The 20,123-nt window shown below is 31.8% G+C and overlaps 1 protein-coding gene across 4 annotated transcripts in view; it reads left to right on the top strand.

The window, feature by feature from the left end:
- Positions 1-16,656, top strand: part of jing (AE binding protein 2 jing) — a 255,111-nt gene extending 238,455 nt beyond the window's left edge. For 3 of the 4 annotated variants that reach the window (XM_074140823.1, XM_074140826.1, XM_074140824.1), the window contains exons 5-10: positions 845-983; positions 1,088-1,218; positions 2,498-2,565; positions 2,816-7,343; positions 8,100-8,250; positions 13,781-16,656. In XM_074140823.1, the coding sequence (XP_073996924.1) occupies positions 845-983; positions 1,088-1,218; positions 2,498-2,565; positions 2,816-3,248 (771 nt within the window). In that variant the 3' untranslated portion in view covers positions 3,249-7,343; positions 8,100-8,250; positions 13,781-16,656. The remainder of the gene's footprint in view (positions 1-844; positions 984-1,087; positions 1,219-2,497; positions 2,566-2,815; positions 7,344-8,099; positions 8,251-13,780) is intronic. The other variant, XM_074140822.1, reaches the window with a different exon arrangement.
- Positions 16,657-20,123: the final 3,467 nt, after the last annotated feature.

Genomic DNA, 20,123 nt, shown 5'->3' with positions numbered 1-20,123 from the left:
GGCAGTTTTACTTTATTCTTCAAGTACAAGCTACTTTGTCCAGTTCCTGCTCTTATCGCCACAATGGATAGCCCCTGAGGAGCGAGATCCTGGCTTTACTAGCAGGTGGTGAGCAAGAAGTTCCAATGCCAGTTCATTAATTTCTGAGGCAGTCTGACTTGGTGCCTTGCTGGGGAAGAACATTTTTTTTTTTTGCTCCGTTTGAGGAAAAGATAGGTTCTTTGGATAGCGTTTACTCCTTCCAATTGTGCTGAATGTAGTACAGATACGATAGCTCTCCCATCTGGGAATCAAAACTTCATCTTTCCTTTCTAAGTTCCTCCACTCTGATGAAAGCAAAAATACAAGGAGTTCGCAATTTTTTTTTTACATTGCTATAATCAGATCATTTGTTTTTTACCTTTAGTTTAAGAGTTGTTTTGTTATTTTTGGTAGGAGTTAATATTTTAGGGATGAAAGCGCATTTGTGCTGTTCGAGATGACTGATGACAATATTAGGCAGGGATGCTTAGAATCCTTGAAGAGTTCGAGTTATTACTTAAGACCCTACTCTCAAAAACAAGTACAATTTACGTGTTTATTTTTGTTCTCTTTTGGATTGCATTAGACAAAGCAAAAAGAAACAAAGAGATAACTTACGTTATCCTCTTTTAAAAGGCTTTGCGAATCTTAAAGAGAGCTGGTTGTGATCTCAACAGCACCAGCTTTGACTTCACTTTTTAATCGATTTCACATCTGTAGAAGAAGTTGCGCTTCTTAGTTTATTTAGATGATCGAAATTTATATTTTGTAATTCTAATATTGAGCATGTGGTAAATTGTGTTTTTTGCCTTTTCCTTTGCAGACTTTACTACAAAGGCATGTCAACAACCATTTCTCAGAGAGGGACCAGAAAGGAGACTCAAAAAAAGGCTGTGAAACTGCCAATAAATTAATCCGAAGAAATGGCAAAAGACTAAGATATAGGAGGCAACCTTTTTCTGGTAAAAACTAAATTCTCTAACAAAAAACTTGCTCTGTCGTAATTTACTTTTTATGTCTACTTGTTTGATTCTTATTAATTCATTTTTTTTTTTTTGTGAATTAGCTCGGATATACGACTACTTTGACACTGGTATAATGGAAGGACTGCAGCACAAACTGATAGAACTCACAGAAAGGCGGACCAACGGTCAGTTTGACAATGTAGGAGGAGATTCAGTTTTACTGCAGAGTCGGGTATGTATCTGGCGATTGTAAGTTTGGCATTTAAAATCTTGCAAATAATATCTGGGTTTCTATACGAGGTCTGTAAATTAAGTAATGAGACTGATTTTTTAAAAATTGTTTATTCCAAAAATAAATTACAATTCTATATTGTCACCTTCAAAATAACTTCCTTCTGAAGCCACACAGCGCTGGAGAAGTTTCTTCCACTCCTCATAACAGTGCTCGAACTCCGATACTAGAATAGCCGGCTACAGCCGTTTGAATGAGTTCCCTTGAGGTGATTTTGCTAACTTCGGGAAGAGAAAAAAGTCACAAGGACTCAAGTCAGGCGAATAAGGAGGCTGAGAGGAGCCACAGGTATGTTTTTAGTGGCCAAAAACTCGTTTATTGAAATTGCTGTGCGACAAGGAGCATTAGCGTGATGCAACACCCACTTGTTCTTGATCTCACACGAATGACCCTTTTTTTGAAGTTTTTCAAGAACCTCTCGGTAAAAGTGTTGATTGACCGTTTGACCTTGAGGTAGAAACTCTTTGTGGACGATTCCGTGGACATTGACTTCGCCATCCTTGCTTTTTTTGGGCCTTGGAGAGGTTGAAGTGTGCCACACTCCATGCTCTGGCGCTTTGTTTCTGGGTCGTACTCAAACACCCAAGACTCGTCACCAGTAATGACACGTTCTAGAAAATGGGGGATCAAACCTCAAGGGAACTCATTTTGGGACAGTCGAAAAACATTCAAATGGCTGTAACCGGATCAGCTGAAGGCTATTCCAGTATCGGAGTTCGAGCGCTGCTATGAGAAGTGGAAGAAACGTCTCCAGCGCTGTGTGGCTTCAGAAGGAAGTTATTTTGAAGGTGACAATATAGAATTGTAATTCTTTTTGAATAACAAAATTTTAAAAAAATCAGTCTCATTACTTAATTTATAGACCTCGTATATCTGTCATATACTCCCTACTACAAAGTCCCCTAAACTGGTTTCAAGTGTGTAGAGCTTAGAACTTCCCATTAGGTAGGTTCTCCTGACAGCATATATTCAATTTCAGACCCCTGCATTCAATTAAATGTTACGGGAACCTCCCATTCGCGCCACAATCGCTGAATGGTTTTTCTAGCGCAGCACCCAAATCGGAGATGTATTTTGGTACTGAGTTCGATTCCCGGTCTTGGTCTTGGATATCTTATTTTATGTGATAATATGAGAAATTTAAGGCACCTGATTCCGGTAGTTGGCGTTCTTTTTTCTTACTTCCGTAGTATTATGTGAGTATGTTGCTCTGTTGCAGATCCTAGGGAGAAGAACGGATGAGAAAGGTGAAACCCAAGTGCTATTACGATGGTTTCCTGGTAATGTGTAAGTATTTTCTCATTTTTTAGAACGATCTTTATTTTTAGGCAAAATTTTAAAAATTTATAGACATTCACAACCTTTATTATTATTAAAATATTATTTTTTGTTTTAGTCTTTTTAATATCTATAACTTTTGGTATTTTTATGGTTAAGTTGGGATACTTTTCCAAAATTCTGGCAGAACTGGTCATTTTATGTAAGCAAAAAGATATTTAATGGTTTTATAACTAATTTTTGTATTTTTATTCTGTAGCATAAATGATGAATGGGTCGGAGTGGACGAGGTTACCCGCACAAAGAATGTACAAATTCGCCGTTTGCCGATACAGGCTAAGGATACCTTGTACAAGTACCTGTTGAATGAAACTAGGCGACCGGAAACACCGCAATTGTCGGTGGACAGGCGGAGAAGAAGAAAGCAAACTAGCAGCTATCGGAGTGCCGCAGCGGTGGACGGTTATGTAAATAACAGCAGCAGCATCTTCAACGGCTTTAGTCCAGCTTCTTCTTCTTCATCATCGTCCCTAACTGAAGATCATCTGTCATCGTCGTTTTCATCGCCATCATCGTCATCATCATCATCATCATCATCATCATCATCATCACGTCAAACACTGCCATCTTCCGTGCCACTGCCATCAAAATCTACTACTACTACTACTGTTCTTTCTATGCGTACTACATGATAAAGATAAGTAGATGCGTCGTCCAAATAAAATAAAAAAAGAATTAAGTATTTTTAAAATTTTTGGAAAAAAAATTATTAAGAAAATAGTATAAGAAAATTTTTGAATGTTGCGCGCTGCTCCCATTGATAATGGTATTGCCAAGAAGGAAAGTAGGGAATTTCGGTTTACAGGTTTACAATACAAAGGGGGGAAAAAAAACATGAAAGGTAAAAAAAAAGCAATATGAGTAATCAATTCTGGGGTTAGAGGTGCTGTTTGCTTCCACCATTTTGTGTTTGTGTGTAAAAAATAAAAAACAAAGATTGATTCCAATAAACTCTCCGAGACACTAAAAAAAAATTACTTCCGTTTTAACGGACCAATCACCAGTAAAACCTCCCACCATATCAGCAGCGTATTAAACTCGCTAAATACGCACATGCAAACACACACTGGTCCTAAGGCCTTCTTATTATTTAAAAAGTAACTTTCATTTTAAATTATTATTTTGATTGAGCAAGTTACTTTATTTTTATTTTATTTTATTTCTTCGTTTAAAGTAAAGATGCTCGCCCCGTTATCTGTGGGGTTTTTTTGGGGGGGGGGGGGAAACGAAGTATTAAACGGGTAGATCATTCGCCCAAGTCGACTAAGATGTTGGCAACCGTCGAGCTGTTAGGATCTAAATCAGAGTGTGAACGTAGCGTCTAATGTGTTCTTTTTGGGATGCGCTACTTTGTTCCGTGACAGTTGTTTCTCTACGCAGACAGGGTTCTCCTCACCTTTTAAGCTCCAGTTAAGCGATTCCATTGCTTCCAGTGCTGCTGCTGCTATTCAACCTTATCTGTGCCAGCTTCAAAAGTAATTTGGGTTTAGCATTTCATCATTTGTAGAGAACATATTCTACCGTTTTTGTTAGGTGGAACAGTCTATAAAAATCTAATTTGTGACGAAATCCAGGTCATTCCCTCCTTTCATTGCTGCCAACAACACAGGCCACACCCCTCTGTGTCCATCATCCATCCGCGAAATAGGGAAAAACGCAGATAAACGGGAAGAGCACCTTTATATGTTTTTTTCCATCAAAATTTCTTCATCAACATTTTGAAAACAACAACTACAACAACAAAATAAAATCTTTAAAAAGTATTTCATTAAAATATATATCCAGCAATTGAAAAAACACGGTTAAAAAAAAGAAAATCAGTACAAAGTATACTTAAATATTTTAGAGACATTTTCTTCGTTTTTCTTTTAGTCTAGTGGTTATAAGTGAGATTTTTGGATCTTGAATAGGCATTTTGACGACGTGAGCTTAATACGCTTTTCACGATATTTCTCTTTACGCTTTTTTAGTTTTTTTTAAAAAAATCCTTTATACTGCCCTAAATTAATTTGTTTAAATTCCATGACGTAAAAGATTAAATACAAAAAAATTAGTGTCATAATTTTAAAACGTGGATAACGCATTTATATAGCGTCTTTTATTTGATTTTTTTGACTCATTATAACACACTAGTGGCAAAATATTTTATAAAAAGGACAAAAAAAAAGTGCTCCATTTTTTAGAAGACTGACTAGTTTTTAAGGTACTTATTTAAAAAAATAATAATAAAAAAACTAATCAAGTTATCACCAAGAGATATGTGTAAGTTTACCGTGGGTATTTTATGACATCAGTCGAAATAAAAATTGCTGGAAATATCTTGAAATATTTTACATGATTATAGTCAAAAATATGGGGTTTTTTAAACTTTTTTGATCTTTATCACTGTCTCACAATTTCCTTTTTAAACTAGGTAAATAGTCTAAATCAAATAATATTAATAAAAAAATTCTTCCCTCTGTAAGAACATGTTGCCCCTGCCTCCTTTATCTGTCCACGATCTCAGAAGTTGTGATATTTCCAATTGCATCTTGCAGAAAGCACATGCCTCCTTAATGGCAGTTCGATTAGTTAGTGGTGGAACCGTTCAATTAGATCACTTCATTCTCACTTAGACCATACTTGCAAGTCTTCCATTTCTCGTTAAGTATTGCATTATCATTTCAATATTCGATAGTAATTGGTTTTTTTTTTTTTGGAGAACAATTGGAACGGCCTATCATTTGTGATTGGATCTTCAGTGAAGGACAATTTTCTTTTACCGAACTCACGACAGCTGTTGCAGTTAAGGGATGCTCATTTCGGCTTTTGGTGCCTGCAACTGTCGCCACAGAAATAAGTAAAAAAACAATGAGATGTTCTGACTGTTAACTAAAGGGGAAGTAAATCGTCCGATGGATTTCTTATTTTACGAATTTGTCGCTTTACAGATATCACCTGTTTGGAAAGACAAGTCTTTTGTTCCAGAACATCTTTGTTTTTTTTTTCAATTTTCTGCGAGTTTTAAGTTCCGGGAAACTGGGGATAATACTTTTACTATTAGTGAAAAGGTAGGAAAATCTCTTAGAATCGGAAAAAAATCTCTCTTGATAATTTTCTATCAACATTGTCGATCTCTCTTATTTTAGTATCTTTTTCATTTCTTCCAATTCTTAACGGATGATATTTCCAGTCCAGCTTAATTAATTCTTTGAAATCGATATTATTATCAATCATAGAACGTCTTATTATTGCTTAATGGTCACAGATTTCAGATTATCATCCCAAATTTTGGGATGTGATTCAAATGGTTTACATACTCTGACAGGAAGTATTATTAAGGAAATACTCTCCCTCAAGAACTTCCTCGCCCCCCCCCCCAACCACCTGAGCTTTATTGTTTCATCATTTTCTTGAAACAGCAATTTCCTCACCACTTCTGGATCATGTTCTTTCCGGTCACGAGGTTTTTCCCATTCTATGGGCGATTCCTCTCATTTTATTCGTTCCGTTCTTTTCCTCTGTTCCCTTAAACGTTCTTTCCATCTCCTGAGTTCTGTATTCATCAATATTTTACTCCTCCAAAAAAAGAAAAAAAAGACAACCATTTCATGCGAGATTCAAAAAAAAAAAAAAAAAATTAAGACTATTACATTTTTTTGTTTTCCAAAATTCCACTGACTCTGATGGCAGACAACATGTACTTGTAACATTTCACCGAAATTCTCCTTAAATTCAAATTCTAAACAAAAATAAAATAAGATTTAAAAACACACAAAAAGCTTTTACGGGTGACTTACTAATTAAAAAATATATTTCTCTTAAAAAGAAAAAAAAAACAAAATCACGCATTTTTGGTTTTTTAAAATAAAAGTTCTTAAATAAATGTATTTAAAACTTAAAATATAAACTAGAAATACATGTGGGAATAAAAATAATAATAATTTAATAAAGTTCTTAAAATTAATAAAATAGATAAAAACAATAGAAAACAAAGGAGTTTATACATTTAAATTTTAAGGTTATAAAATTTAAATTACAAATAGTTGGGATATTTAGTATTTCGTGGTAATAATTTTTTTTAAAAAAACTCATTATTTGTTTCGTTTGTATTTTATACTCACCCTAGACGTCGTGAAAAGTACAAAAACATAAATTTTCCTTTTAAATTAAAAACAGATTAAATAAGTGAACTGTTTTATATTACAAAAAAATAGAGATGTATCAATCAGGGCTTAACTTATAGTTAATACAAATAGTAATTAAATAATAATATATAAAAAAAAAGGTATATATAAATCACTCTTTATAAATATACAAACAAAAAAAAATATATATATATAATGTATTTTATAAGAAGGATAAATTATGAATGTTATATGGCGGGGGGGAACGTAAAAATAATTACATTTTTTAAGATTTTTGGGTAGGGGGGGTTTAAAAATCTAAGCTATTTATGCAAAAACAAAAATTTTATTACAACTCCTTTGTTTGTTTGGTTTTATTTATTTTTGTATTTTCATTTTTTTTTTTTTTTTGGTAAATAAGGCTCTCCGTTATTGCATTTTTTGTGATATGGCCAGACATCCCTAATTATAGGGGGGGGAAAAAAAAAACATTTTTCCCCGTAGTTGTTACATCTGACTTTTTTCTTTTTTTTCGTCATATGGTATTATTTGTTGCAAGGATATGGCTTGTTAGGTTCTGTGTTCTGAATTACGTGTGTGGGGATCGAATTTTCTTAAACTGTAAGTAATTTTAAACTTAAACATTAAAACTTTTCTTATTTTTTCAACTTATCCGATCAGTTTCGAAAACCAGTATTTTTATAATCAGATCCTTTTTTTTTGTGTCTTAAATAATATGTTGTCTTTTACGTTTTATTTCTGGTTTTGGAGATCACATTTTTCTCTTGTATGAACTTGATAAATGACATAAAATTACTTTCTTAATTTATCTTTTCTTCATGAAAGCTGAGAATGGAATTCCATAAAAGTAACGTACAAGTAGGTTTATTAAAAACGTTTCAAGGACTAAGATATTTTATAAGCACACTATTTTGCTTTCCCTTCATAAATTTAACAAAATTCTTTTTTTTCCAAATTGTTTTCCCTAAACTTTTTCATCAAAATTTAAAGATAAGAACGAAAGAAAAATAAGTTTTCTTGGAACTTTTTATATTTACAGAGGGTCACTCTAGAAGTAACGTGCATAAATACGTATATTTTTTCTGATCCTAATATACTTTTTTGCCTCTTTTGCATCTTGTTAAATTGACAGTAGTCAAACCTGAATATCAGTGCGCTGGAGTCAGCGTCCTGGAGTCCATTACTATAAAATGGTATTAAGCACTCGCATGAATATATAAGCAGCCGTAACCTATATAGAATGAAAATTGAATTCAGAAAGAAATAACTTTTTAAACACTTCAACTTGTGCATTACTATTAAAGTGACCTTTAAAATATGTAGTGTGGGATAATACAATTTATTACCTTCATTAAGGGTTTGCCATCCAAAGATAACCTTCATCTTTAGCATGAGTATCCCTAAGATTCGTTCTGATTCTGGAAAGGAAAGCAATTCTTAAGAAAACTGTACGACTTTGCTTAAGAAGACCATGATCAAATTTTTCAATCGTTTTTGAAAAAAAGAGGTAATTTTTTAATGTTTCACTTTTTTGGTTTTAATATACATACCTAGGCAAAGTATAATAAATTCATTTAAATTGATCGTTTAAGAACTTTAAATTTTTCCTTGTATGATGCCCTTAATATTTTGCATATTATAAAGAGATGGTTTCGTTTGAGAGCTTAAAATAATAAAATTTTATATGTAACTTTTAAAAAAATAACTTGGATCTCAATTATCTCTTGGTTTCTTTTGTTTTTTTATCAATCAGCTGTCGAAATCTCTTAAAATATTCATACTTTTATTGCGTTTCAAATCCATTAGCTCTTTTCTTAAATTTTGAAGGTTGCATCCGAGGAATTGAGAAGCTAGTAGCCCTCCCTACTTGTACGCATCGTAAATTCACAAAAAAATTTTTTTTTTAATTTTAAAGGAGGGGGGGGGGAGCCGGCAAAATGGGCTAGAAATTAGAGGCTAGTTTATCACCAGATCTCGTATTTTTGATCTTAAAAGCACCCTAGATTAAATTTCATCCCCATACCCATAATGCACCGGAAACAAATGTTGCTGCACGCGCGTGTTTGGAAAAAATATATATTTTTTTTTTTTAAACCCCATATTTCCTGTTTTTTACTTAAGAGATCGCGGACTGAACGGATATAGTTTGGGCAAGTCAAAAAAAAAAATTTTTTTTTTTAATAAATGACCTTTATATCTTTCAATAATAAGTTAAAATGAAAATGATTAGTTATTAGTATATCTCTCTTTATTTAAGTTCCTTTCTTTACAATTATTTTGTTTTTCGTGTGCATTTTTTCTCAATTTTCTTTTGTTTTCTTTTCATTAGATAATCGTAAAACAAAAAATAATTAAAAATAAAAAAAAAATAAAATTATTTACTTATGTATTTGTTGTACATAGATGTCAAAATATTTTTTACTTATCTTTAAAGTAATTTTAAAGCCATTTTTTTTTTTTTTTTTTTTTTTTTTGCAATCGTGCTGAGAATTTCGATTTCGTGATATAGATCGGAAATATTAGTTTTTCACTTGTTTAAATTATTGACGAACGTTTCTTATTAAACATGATTTTTATTTTAAATTTTTCAATATTTCGTTGTAAAAAAACTTATAATAATTTAAAAAAAAGAAATTAAAATTGTAAATACCACTGCCAGGGATTTTTTATATTCTCTTAATTAATTTTTAATATTTATATAAAGGAATCTGAAATAGAGTTATTTTCAAATTTTCTTTTCCATAATTTTCTTAAATTAATGTAGTCTGATCGTTTTTTTGTTCTTTAAAAAAAAAAAAAGGATATTTGCGGGCAACTGGGGAGTAATAATTCCAGCTAAAGAAACCACAATAACTCTGTAGGTCTTTAATTGTTGATGATGACAAAAAATAAATTGTATTATACTTTATTTAGAAATTAATTTAATTATTAGTTTTCTTTTAAACAAAGAAATGATCTCATCTGCTATTAAAATACAAATTAAAAAACAAAAAAATTCAACTTTTTTTTTGGAATCTGTAGTCCCCCATGATTAGACCAGCGTTACACTGGATAAATTCTCAAGATATTTCGTAATTTTCTGATCCCGTTTCACAAGTCCGTTTCATCTATATCATCGAAAGTACAAAACAGGTGTACTCCATCTCCATTCTGTTCGAGAAAATAGCCCCGGAAAAGTGGTATCCTATCCTGAAAATGGGTTGGTTAATATCCTAACAACTAGTAATCTCCACTTGTAATGGTGTCCTTCCACTAGATCTTCAGGTAGCTCTCAAGACATCGTATATCCCCCGGAGGGGTTATTCTCTAGTTTAATGTTGAGTGTAGATGGAGAACTACATTTTGTTAAAGTAAAAGATTTAAAATTTTAAGTTAATAAAAAGTGCACCTTGTTGTTGCCCATTTTACCATATGTGCCAACTTAATAAAATTTAATTCATTTTTAAAAAATGGTCAGGCCATTGTTTTTTAGAAACTGGAAAAACCAATTTTGTTGTAAGACTGACTGCGTAATCATTTTTGTTATTTTAAGTTTCCGTTTCTGCCAACAAAATCCTCGTCCTTTTTTTTTTTTACCTTTTTCCTCTTTTAAAGAAGTTGAAAGTGAAGATCCAGTCTACATGACTCTTTTAAAGCTATTTAGAAGTCACTTGTGACTTGCTCCACTAGATCTTAGGATTCTCTCCTTTGTGAGAATTCTAAATCCAAGGACGCTTATTTTGTTACATCACTAAGGCACTTCATAGTAATGTTCTTCCGTTTGGAAGTTGAGAAGTTGAAAGATCTATTATAATTTCCATGGTGCTAACGCCGAGATAAAACTTGCGTCACCACTCAGCATCACTTCATATTTTTTTTTTGTTTTTTTTTTTTCTCCACCCTTAATCAAAATTGCAGTTTTAGGAACGTTCGGTCCCATCTTCTTTGATGTTGATTATCACACTGTTCTGTTATTTGGTGGGGGGGGGGATATTCTGAAGTGGCCGCGGTCGGGAAGTCATTCGATGACGTAAATGTAAGCCGCCACACAGAAGAAATCTGAAGATATTTCTGACTCCCGGAATAACATTAAAATGAATTCGCAAAGCGCTCAAAAGTAGGAAACAAGGAACTTAAATGATCTGATCTGATCTTCACGCTTTAACATAAAATAAATATTAAAATAATAATTTTAATTCCTTTAAGTGCAAAAAAAAATGTTTTAAATTCATTCGTATTTTTTTTTTACATAATTTTTGGCATTAAAAGAAATTAAAATAATCCATATTCTTTTCTTTTAGAATTCTATTTATATTTATATTTCATTTTTATTTATTTTTGTTTCTATAACAACCAGACGAAATAAGTTCACTGCCTCTTTAATTTAAAGAAAGAATGTCATGTATGTATATGGTAAGGTTATATTGAGTTAAGGTTAAGGAAGTATTAAAACAGTTATCGAGTGCATCTATTATTATTATTAATAAATAGAACTAGGGATCGTATATTTTGGGTAAGTTTTTTGTATTTTAATAATAAAAATTTAAATTTGAATGAACCTACGCGTGTTTTGGGCTTACCCTGAAACAGTGGAATGTAAACATTCTTGGCAAAAAATAACTAAAAAAAACTTGAAAAAACATACCACCCCTAGTTGTGAAGAAGTACGACGTGTGTATAGTTTTGGCTTCATTGAAGACCATTTTTCACTTTTTGCGATGATCAGTTTGAAAATTGTAAATATTAAAGGAAAAAGAAAAAGAAAATTGCATTTTTATTGTGGATTAAAATATATAAAGTAAAAAATATATTTAATAAATGATTTAGGATTCGGACTGTAAATAGCTGGATTTAGGCAAGGATTCTCTTATAATAAAGTATAGCTATATATAAATATATGAATATAAAAGATACAGAAATATTATTGATTAGTGCTGATTGTAGAAAGATACTGGTTGGATGGTTTAAAATAGCTTTCTCCTTCCATTATGAGTTTTTATTAGATTATTTTTAACATAAATATTCAATTTTAAAACAAACAAAAAACAGAACTTTATTTATTATTTGTGTCCCAAAGCACAGAATTATTTCTTATAATATTAGCACAACGTTGTCCCAACATTTGGGGCGCTCTACTTCGCCTAGTTTGGGCTACAAACGAATTTAATAGTGCTTCTTTGCCAACCACTTTTTAGTCGTAATTAAACAGTCACTAGACTGAAATAAATGCTGCGGGTATTTCAATTCACTCGTAATTATTTTAAATCCCAAAATATCACTTTATAAGTTTCGAGTCTGTAGCTTTTTTCAGATCACTCGAGAGAGAGAGAGTGTGACTCTACAGGAGTCCACCTCATTCATTTCGATCTGACAACATCGATAAGCAATGGAAGCTCACTCTGAGGCTCAAAACTACTTGGAAAAAAGCACGCGAGTGCTGAGATATAAAACTTTTCGTTCAGCAAATGAGCGCTGAAAACAGTCGAAAGAAAGCTTAACGAAGACAAATGTTATTCTCATCACAAAGCGTATTTTAACTAGGCTCGGATGGTTTTCGATTTCCTCTCTACCACTCTGGAGCAGTGAGAAATGGCAGTCGGCAAATTCACAAGATTCGTTTGTGCTCGTTCGATGGCGAATCAGAGGGCGGGCACCCCTTCACAGTAATTGTGTTGACAACCTTTTAGTTATGTTATATTAGAACCAGCTTCTTCCATTAATCATCGTATCTTTTCACGATACTCCCAACTGATAACGTATTTTTAGTTTTCTCTTCACCCCCCCCCCCCACCACACACATTGGAGGATTTGTAGTTTGTTTTTTTTTTTGTATGGCCTTGGCTAGTTTGGAAAAGTCATTAAAGAAAAAGAAAAATGATTTTTTAGGGATATTTCATGTTTTAAAGCAAGGAAAAAATGGGAAAATACTGAAAAGTAGGGGTTGTTTTTAATTTGAAACAGTTTTTCAAGTAATTTGGACTTTTATTTGTTTACTTATTGAAGAAATCAATATTTCCTTCCTTAGGATTGTTGTGTAAAACTTGGAAAGAAAAAGAAAGATTTGTTGATGGGTAAATAAATGGACAAGACTTGTAGTTTGGGAAGTTTTTAAGCCCAGGTCGTTTTGTTCGAGTTCCCTGAACTTGTGATTAAGAACTCCTCAAGTCTTATCCAATTATTTCGATTAATGTCGGCAGTCGAACTCCTAAAATGTTGAAAAAAAAAGAATATATATATATTTTTTTTTTATGTAAAATAAATTTTAACATGGGCACAAAATTTTAGCAGCAGACATTCTCTTTTACTCTGCTATTGTGAGTTTGCGGCGCTAACTTCATCAAATTACGATCGGATACTGTAACTACATCTCGTACAGCCAACTTAACCGATGCTTTCCTTGTGTACCAGTGACTTTCACCGGCTTATTGTAGGAACATTATGATTATAATTCTTCAATAACAACTTCTCATTGTGGGCGACACCTTCAACACCTTTGCATGTTTCAAGAATTTTTTTTTTTGGGGGGGGGGTCTAATTCTTTTAATTAGCGCTGATTCAGCATTTTGGACTAACATATTTACTTTTTCGAAGCATCTTTTCCATCCTTACAACATCCCATTTGGTGGATCTTGTACAACCTTTTTGGGAGCTATTTTCTACGACTGGACACTTTCTTACTTGCTGACAAACTTCTATTTCCTTTCACAGAATCACAGCACCATTCCCCCCCCTTACCAGGGGAATACTAGGTATTTAGTTGTACGTGAAGTATTGGGGGGGTTACCTCTAAAGTGGGTTACTCCTAATACCTCATCCGCTGATCTCAGGTAATGCCTACATATCCGGAAAGCATAGTCTATAAAAAAAGAAAAAAAAAAAAACTAGAAAATTGTGCCCATTTTAAAATTGATCTCTCACCTTTATATTAAACCTAACCTATAAAATTAAAAATCACCACAAAAATTGAATAAAAAAAAAGAAAAAAAGACAATCTAATGTTAGGACATAAAATATTCAACAAAAATTGTTGTTTTTATTGTTTTTTTGTTGATTTACAGAAAAATTAAGTCTGATAAGAAATTTGAATTGAGTTAAATGAACAACCGTACATTGTTCCTTGTGCCATCTTAAAAAAAAAAAAAAAATCGATTAAAAATATCGTTTACTTCGATTAATAATTGATAAAAACGATTGATCGATTGTAAAGGTATAAAATTATTTCTATGATCTCTTTTTTAAAAATAACTGAATAATTGTCCATATTGTTTTGTTTTTGTCTTTATTAGGGGAATACAATTTTTTTTTAATGTAAAATTTAATTTAAAAAAAATGCTTTTATATTTATTTGCGTCATTGTATAATTTGTTTTTATACATATATATTTATAACATATTGTATTTGAATTTTTAAATATTTGTATTTTTGATTTTATATTTAAATTTTAATTATAATTTGTTTACACCAGACAAAATAACCAACCAATTATTCCACAATCTCCTCGAAGCTCCTTAAAGAAAATTACGTTATTTTGGACGTTACAATTGTTTTTTTAAATTAACTTTTAAGAAGAAATTAGTGAAGAATGTCCTTTTGTTCTCCTTTAAAATTTACAATTATTAAGAAATACACTGCCATTTTCTAAATAAATTAAATTAAATGTGAAAAAGGAAAGAAAAAAACATTGAAATTTATTAAAAATAATTTTGTTTCTCATTGCTCATATATTTTTTAATTAATAAGTTATTAATTTGTGTTCTATTTAAGTATTAACTTAAAAAAAAAAAAAAATTTGAATGAATACGTGTACTGGTAAAGAATATTCTCTTTAATTTCCTGTAATTTTGATTTTTTATTAAAATAGTGCGACAATTTACAAATTTAGCAAATTTAATTTGTAATTAATTTAGAACTTATAATAATTACAATTATTTTGTTGAAAGTTAGGCACAGACAACGTCTGTCACTTGTCTTAACGCAGATTTCTCACTGTAGGCTGTCCGGCTTTCGTACCCTAGCCTAGAGGATTTTTTTTTTTTTTTTTTGTGTTATTGAGCCAAAATCCGTGCTTACCTAGAGCCCATTATTAGGCTAAATTCGAGGGAAGCCGGACTGACTACACAGACTTGATCCTAACTTTAAAAAAAAAAAATCTGCTTTTCGAAGGGGGGGGGGCCTGAACAGCCCAAACGCAAGTCAGGGATAGGTTTTAGCGAATCAGGTTAGCCAAACTTTCCCCTTCACTCATTTTTAAAACCTTCCAACGGGCACCGAGTATCTCACAAGATACAGACTAAAGACGTAAAATAATCGCAGTTTAGTGACGGAGCGGCGGAGGATGCTGTGTCCTTTAAGCAATGCTAATTACACGCTCATGACTAGTTTCATTCAGTAAAAAAATCTTATCTTGTTTTGGGGATAGTACATTTCTTTGCGCAATTTTAGATCCGTGCCTGACATATACTTCGCGACCAATCGAGTAAGTTTTCAGATTTATCAATTATTTATATTTTTCCTTTTATACATATCTATCAAATTGAACTATTTTCAATATTGTTTATAAGAATTGTACAGAAAAAGACGATTGTATATCTCAGATACGAGGAGGAAATATCTGCGAAAGCTTTCAGACAGTCTAGTGGCTGAACATGCTGATTGTAATTATTACCCTTAATTGGCTTGTAAAAAATTAAAAAGTACTGTCGCTTTCTGAGCCTTAAAGGTGTTATTTAATTAATTTCATTTCTTCTATTGTTAGAAAACATTAAAAATACCAAAGTTTATCTGTGTAAGATACGCGCGCCCGTTTTTTTTGTAACATTTTGGGCGCGCCCGCTGGAAGGTTTAATAAAGGGTTTTCTTTTTGAGGAAGAGGAAATTCCGTTTTTCATGGTTTTCCACACAAAATTATGCCATAAAAAATAGCCAGTTTTTCTCTCCAGTATCAATCAAAACTTTTTCAAAATTCCAAACCATAATCTCTAATCATTCAGTTTATTTAAAATTTAGCAGTGCGTATTAATTCTTTTCATAGCATTAAAATCACTGGTACCAATATATGTATATGAACATTGTAAATTGTCGTACTTGAACTATAAAATTTTAAAATTAATTTTGGTTGTGAAATAAGAAAGGTATTTTTTAAATAAAAGACTATATTTATATTATTCCCCCAAAATATTTACAATAAATACATTAAAAAAAACTCTGAACATAAAATAAATATAGAAAATACTGTGTCAAAATAAATTTTTAAAAATTAAAATAAACCTCGTCCCATTTTTGATATATATACAAAACAAAAAAGAAGATAAAAAAAAAAAAAATGTAATTTTTTACCAAAAAATAAAAAATAAAAAGTAAGTAAAATAAGCAATTTGTGATTTCATTCACTATAAGCCAATTATTTATGAGAAAAACCACTTTTTGAAAGTTTTTCATTTTGGGAAATTAGTTAATTTCATTTTCTTTTTTTATATATATAAAAAAAAAAAAAAAATTATATAAACACCATATCAAAAATATAAAATGAGGGAAAAAATTTTTGAAAACTTTTTATATATTAATTTTTTTTTTTTTTTTTTTTATAATTTTGTAAATTTTACATAAAATTATAAAATGTAAAATAATTATAATTTTTAAAATATGCAAATGTTAGTTAATTTTTTTTTTTTTTTCTTTCTTTCTTTTTATCGATTGATGTAGTTAATCTCGATCGATTGCCTTCACAAATTAGTGCAAGAATAAGTAAAATAATAAAAAATTTGAAAAAAAAAGAAGATACAATTCTAATCAATACTATTTAAATGTGTGCTGTTATTTACGTTATATAAAATATTGTATATTTTCTGATCACTTGTCCAATTTGTGTCATAAAATAACTTAACGACATTTTGATTTATAAAAAAAAATAAAAAAAAAAAAAAATTTATAAAAACATACAAATATACTTTTTTTGCATTTTGTACATATATATTTGATATAAGATGAGGTAGACCAGATATATTCACAGCAACCTTAGATATTTATCCAAATAAATACAATACCTTATAATAAAGAAAATTTGTATAGTGACTGATTATTAATTTAAATTTTTAACTATTTGTTTTTTTTATAATTATTATTTTATATTTAATTTCTATTTAGGAAATTGAGTAATGTTTTTTGATCTAATCTAGGTATTAAAATTAAATAAAAAGTTAAAATAAAATCAAGAAAAAGGATGCAAGGAGATAATGAAAATTAAAATAATAATAATAATAATAAAAAAATTATAAAAATCGTGTATTAATTAATTTTTTTTTTTAGTTCCATTATTACCAAGATGTCTGCAAGATCTTTTATACCCTGCTTTATTCTATGATCGTGACAAATTTTTGGGAAAAATTAGTAAGTTTTTTGTAGATCAGTAAAAATATATTTACTTCTGTACATACGAGGTGTGTTCAAAAAGTAACGGGAATTTTCGTTTTTTGAAAAAAATATTTATTTATTCATCTACATTAATATTGTCGCCTTCAAAGTAGTCCCCTTCGCATACAATACACTTGTGCCAGCGCTTTTTCCAATCCTCGAAACACTTCTGAAACTCGATCTTTGTGATAGCTTTCAGCTCTTTCAGCGATTCGCTTTTAATGTCATCTATGCTTGTAAAACGACGGCCTTTTAATGTTCTCTTTATGTTTGGAAATAGAAAAAAGTCACATGGAGCCATGTCTGGCGAATATGGAGGCTGGGGCATAGTTAAAGTTTTGTTTTTGGCCAAAAATTCACGAACAAGCAATGAAGTGTGAGCAGGTGCATTATCGTGGTGCAAAATCCATGAATTGTTTTGCCACAAATCCGGGCGTTTTTTTCGGATTGCTTCACGCAAACGGCGTTGAACTTGTAGGTAGTACTCCTTATTGATTGTTTGACCTTGTGGCAAGAATTCATGATGCACTATGCCATTAAAATCGAAGAACACAGTGAGCATAACCTTCACATTCGACCGCACTTGTCGAGCCTTTTTCGGTCTTGGCGATCCAGAATGCCTCCACTGGGACGATTGAGCCTTAGTTTCGACATCATATCCGTAAACCCATGTTTCGTCACCTGTTATAACACGTTTCAGTAGATCCGCATCGTTGTCGACTTCATTGAGTGACTCTTGAGCAACTTCCATTCTCCGCTGTTTTTGTTCGAAATTCAACAATTTTGGAACAAATTTTGCTGCCACACGTTTCATACCCAAAACATCCGAAAAAATTTCATGGCATGAGCCAATTGATATGGCAACATCATCAGCGACTTCTCTGATTGCGATTCGGCGATCGTTCATAACCATTTCTTTCACTTTTTTCACGTTTTCATCGGTTGTTGATGTGCTTGGACGTCCAGGTCGTTCGTCATCTTCAACGTTTTCGCGGCCATCTTGGAAACGCTTATACCACTCGTAAATCCTTGTTTTACTCATAGCAGACTCACCATATGCCTTTATTAACATTTCACACACTTTATTTCATTTTTTACGCAAAATTTAATACAAATTCTTTGATCCATTTTTTTTAACAAACAAAAATCGCCAAGCTCGAAAAACACGTCTAACCTTAACGGCTGCCACTTAAGAAGTAAACAATGAATATTACTGAAAATTTTATCGTACTTCAGGGGCATGTGTACCAACATAATAAAAAAAAAATTTTACAATCAGACTCTCCAAACCCGCGAAATTTAAAAATTCCCGTTACTTTTTGAACACACCTCGTATGATTTACGAAGTGGAGATATATCGTATTGTCAACCAGAATCCTACAATTTCACAACCTTAGCCTATTCAACCAATGACGAATCCCCCTTGTGGACAATACAGTGGAGTCTCGGTTATCCGTCATGACCGGGACCGGACACGGTGACGGATAGTCGAATAGACGGATAATGGGGAAAAAAAAACAGGAAAATTTCCAGATTCTTAGAGTTTAACGTGTATAAAACTTTGTATTAACTGGTATACATATTTTATACGTTTATACGCTTAAGCCTTAAAGGTCCAGCTATCTTTCATTATTCAATTCATTCTATTGTGTATTAAAATTAATGAATACAATGTCTGCGACATCTAATCGGGTTTTGTGGGCGGTTTTGTTTGTGGTTGATCTTTTTTAGGGGGAAAAAAAACCCACAAACTGGTCGAATGATGGACACGAGTATGTACCTAAAAGACAAAGGAAAAAATCTCAAAAGAAAATATACACTCTGCGTTGAACGGGGTTGTGACCGTCACTAATCTTAAATTTGAGCCCGCATTAAAAAAATTTCTTTTTAAATACTGAGGACAGTGACGGTTAATTGGAATAGATGGATAAGAGGGTGACGGATAACCGAGAGACTCCACTGTAATTTTATCTTTATTAGAAGGGTTAGGAAACATCTTTTGAACAAATTTAAATATTCTTGTAACTATATCTCCCTTTTCTACCTGTCTAAGAAAGTCAATTTAGAAAGATCCAAGGTCCATGACTCATTTTCATCTTATCTGTGCTGGATTGGATTAGCCTAGTTCTCCGTTCATTGGGCCAAAAAAAGAAATATGGATGCCGACCAAACTTTTTACGTACTTAGCACTTGACGCTGTGCTATAATGGGAAAATGGTATTCATAAAATTAATGGTATCGGTGCTTGGGGCAATGAATTTTGTTAGTAGGCAGTTTTTATCGAGGAATGAGACGATTATTGGGCGGAAAAGTCTTATGAAAAAAAAAGAAAATTTTGTCGTTTCACAAGTAACCAAACTGCCTTACAATACACTAACATTCCTGCGATTTTTCTCTTTAATTCAAAAGTTTCTTGTAAAATTTCGTTTAATATTGGAAGATCCACGACGGCATTACTAAGGAGGGGCTGTATATAGTAGTACAGTCTTGGAGACTGTTTATGACGTAAAGGAGTATCAATCGCTTGGTGGCTTCTCCTTTCAATCCCCAGAATGAAGACTGAACATTCTGTCTCTTCGTAGTCACTGGTTTTGTACATCATGGCTAAGTCACCATCAGTTGTTTAGTTACCATTTTTATAGTGAGAATTCCATTCAACATTTTGGGACAAATTTACCTCTAATAAAAAGGGATTGGAATTTACCAGCATTAAGGTGCAAATTACTGCAGCCCATCTCGAGAGAATTTCAGAGATAACTGAAAATTCTATTAAGTGGAATCCAAAAAATATGCTCTTTTAATGGTTACTTGATATTTTCCCGCCATAGAAAAAAGGGCTGCAAAAAGAAGGAAAGAGAAAGAAATCCGGAAGTACTTTCATAATCAATTTCTCTTATTAACACACATCAAAATATAAGTGATTTTTATATGTATCTAAAAGTAAGCCAAGAAAATGGAGTCTAAGTCGAGAAAGTCTACAATATCACTTCA

The sequence above is a fragment of the Rhodnius prolixus genome, unplaced genomic scaffold (assembly GCF_049639745.1).
Source record: "Rhodnius prolixus isolate KJV_2025 unplaced genomic scaffold, Rpr scaffold_6, whole genome shotgun sequence".
NCBI classification, from domain to species: Eukaryota; Metazoa; Arthropoda; class Insecta; order Hemiptera; family Reduviidae; genus Rhodnius; species Rhodnius prolixus.
This window is presented reverse-complemented; position numbering and strand designations above follow the sequence as displayed.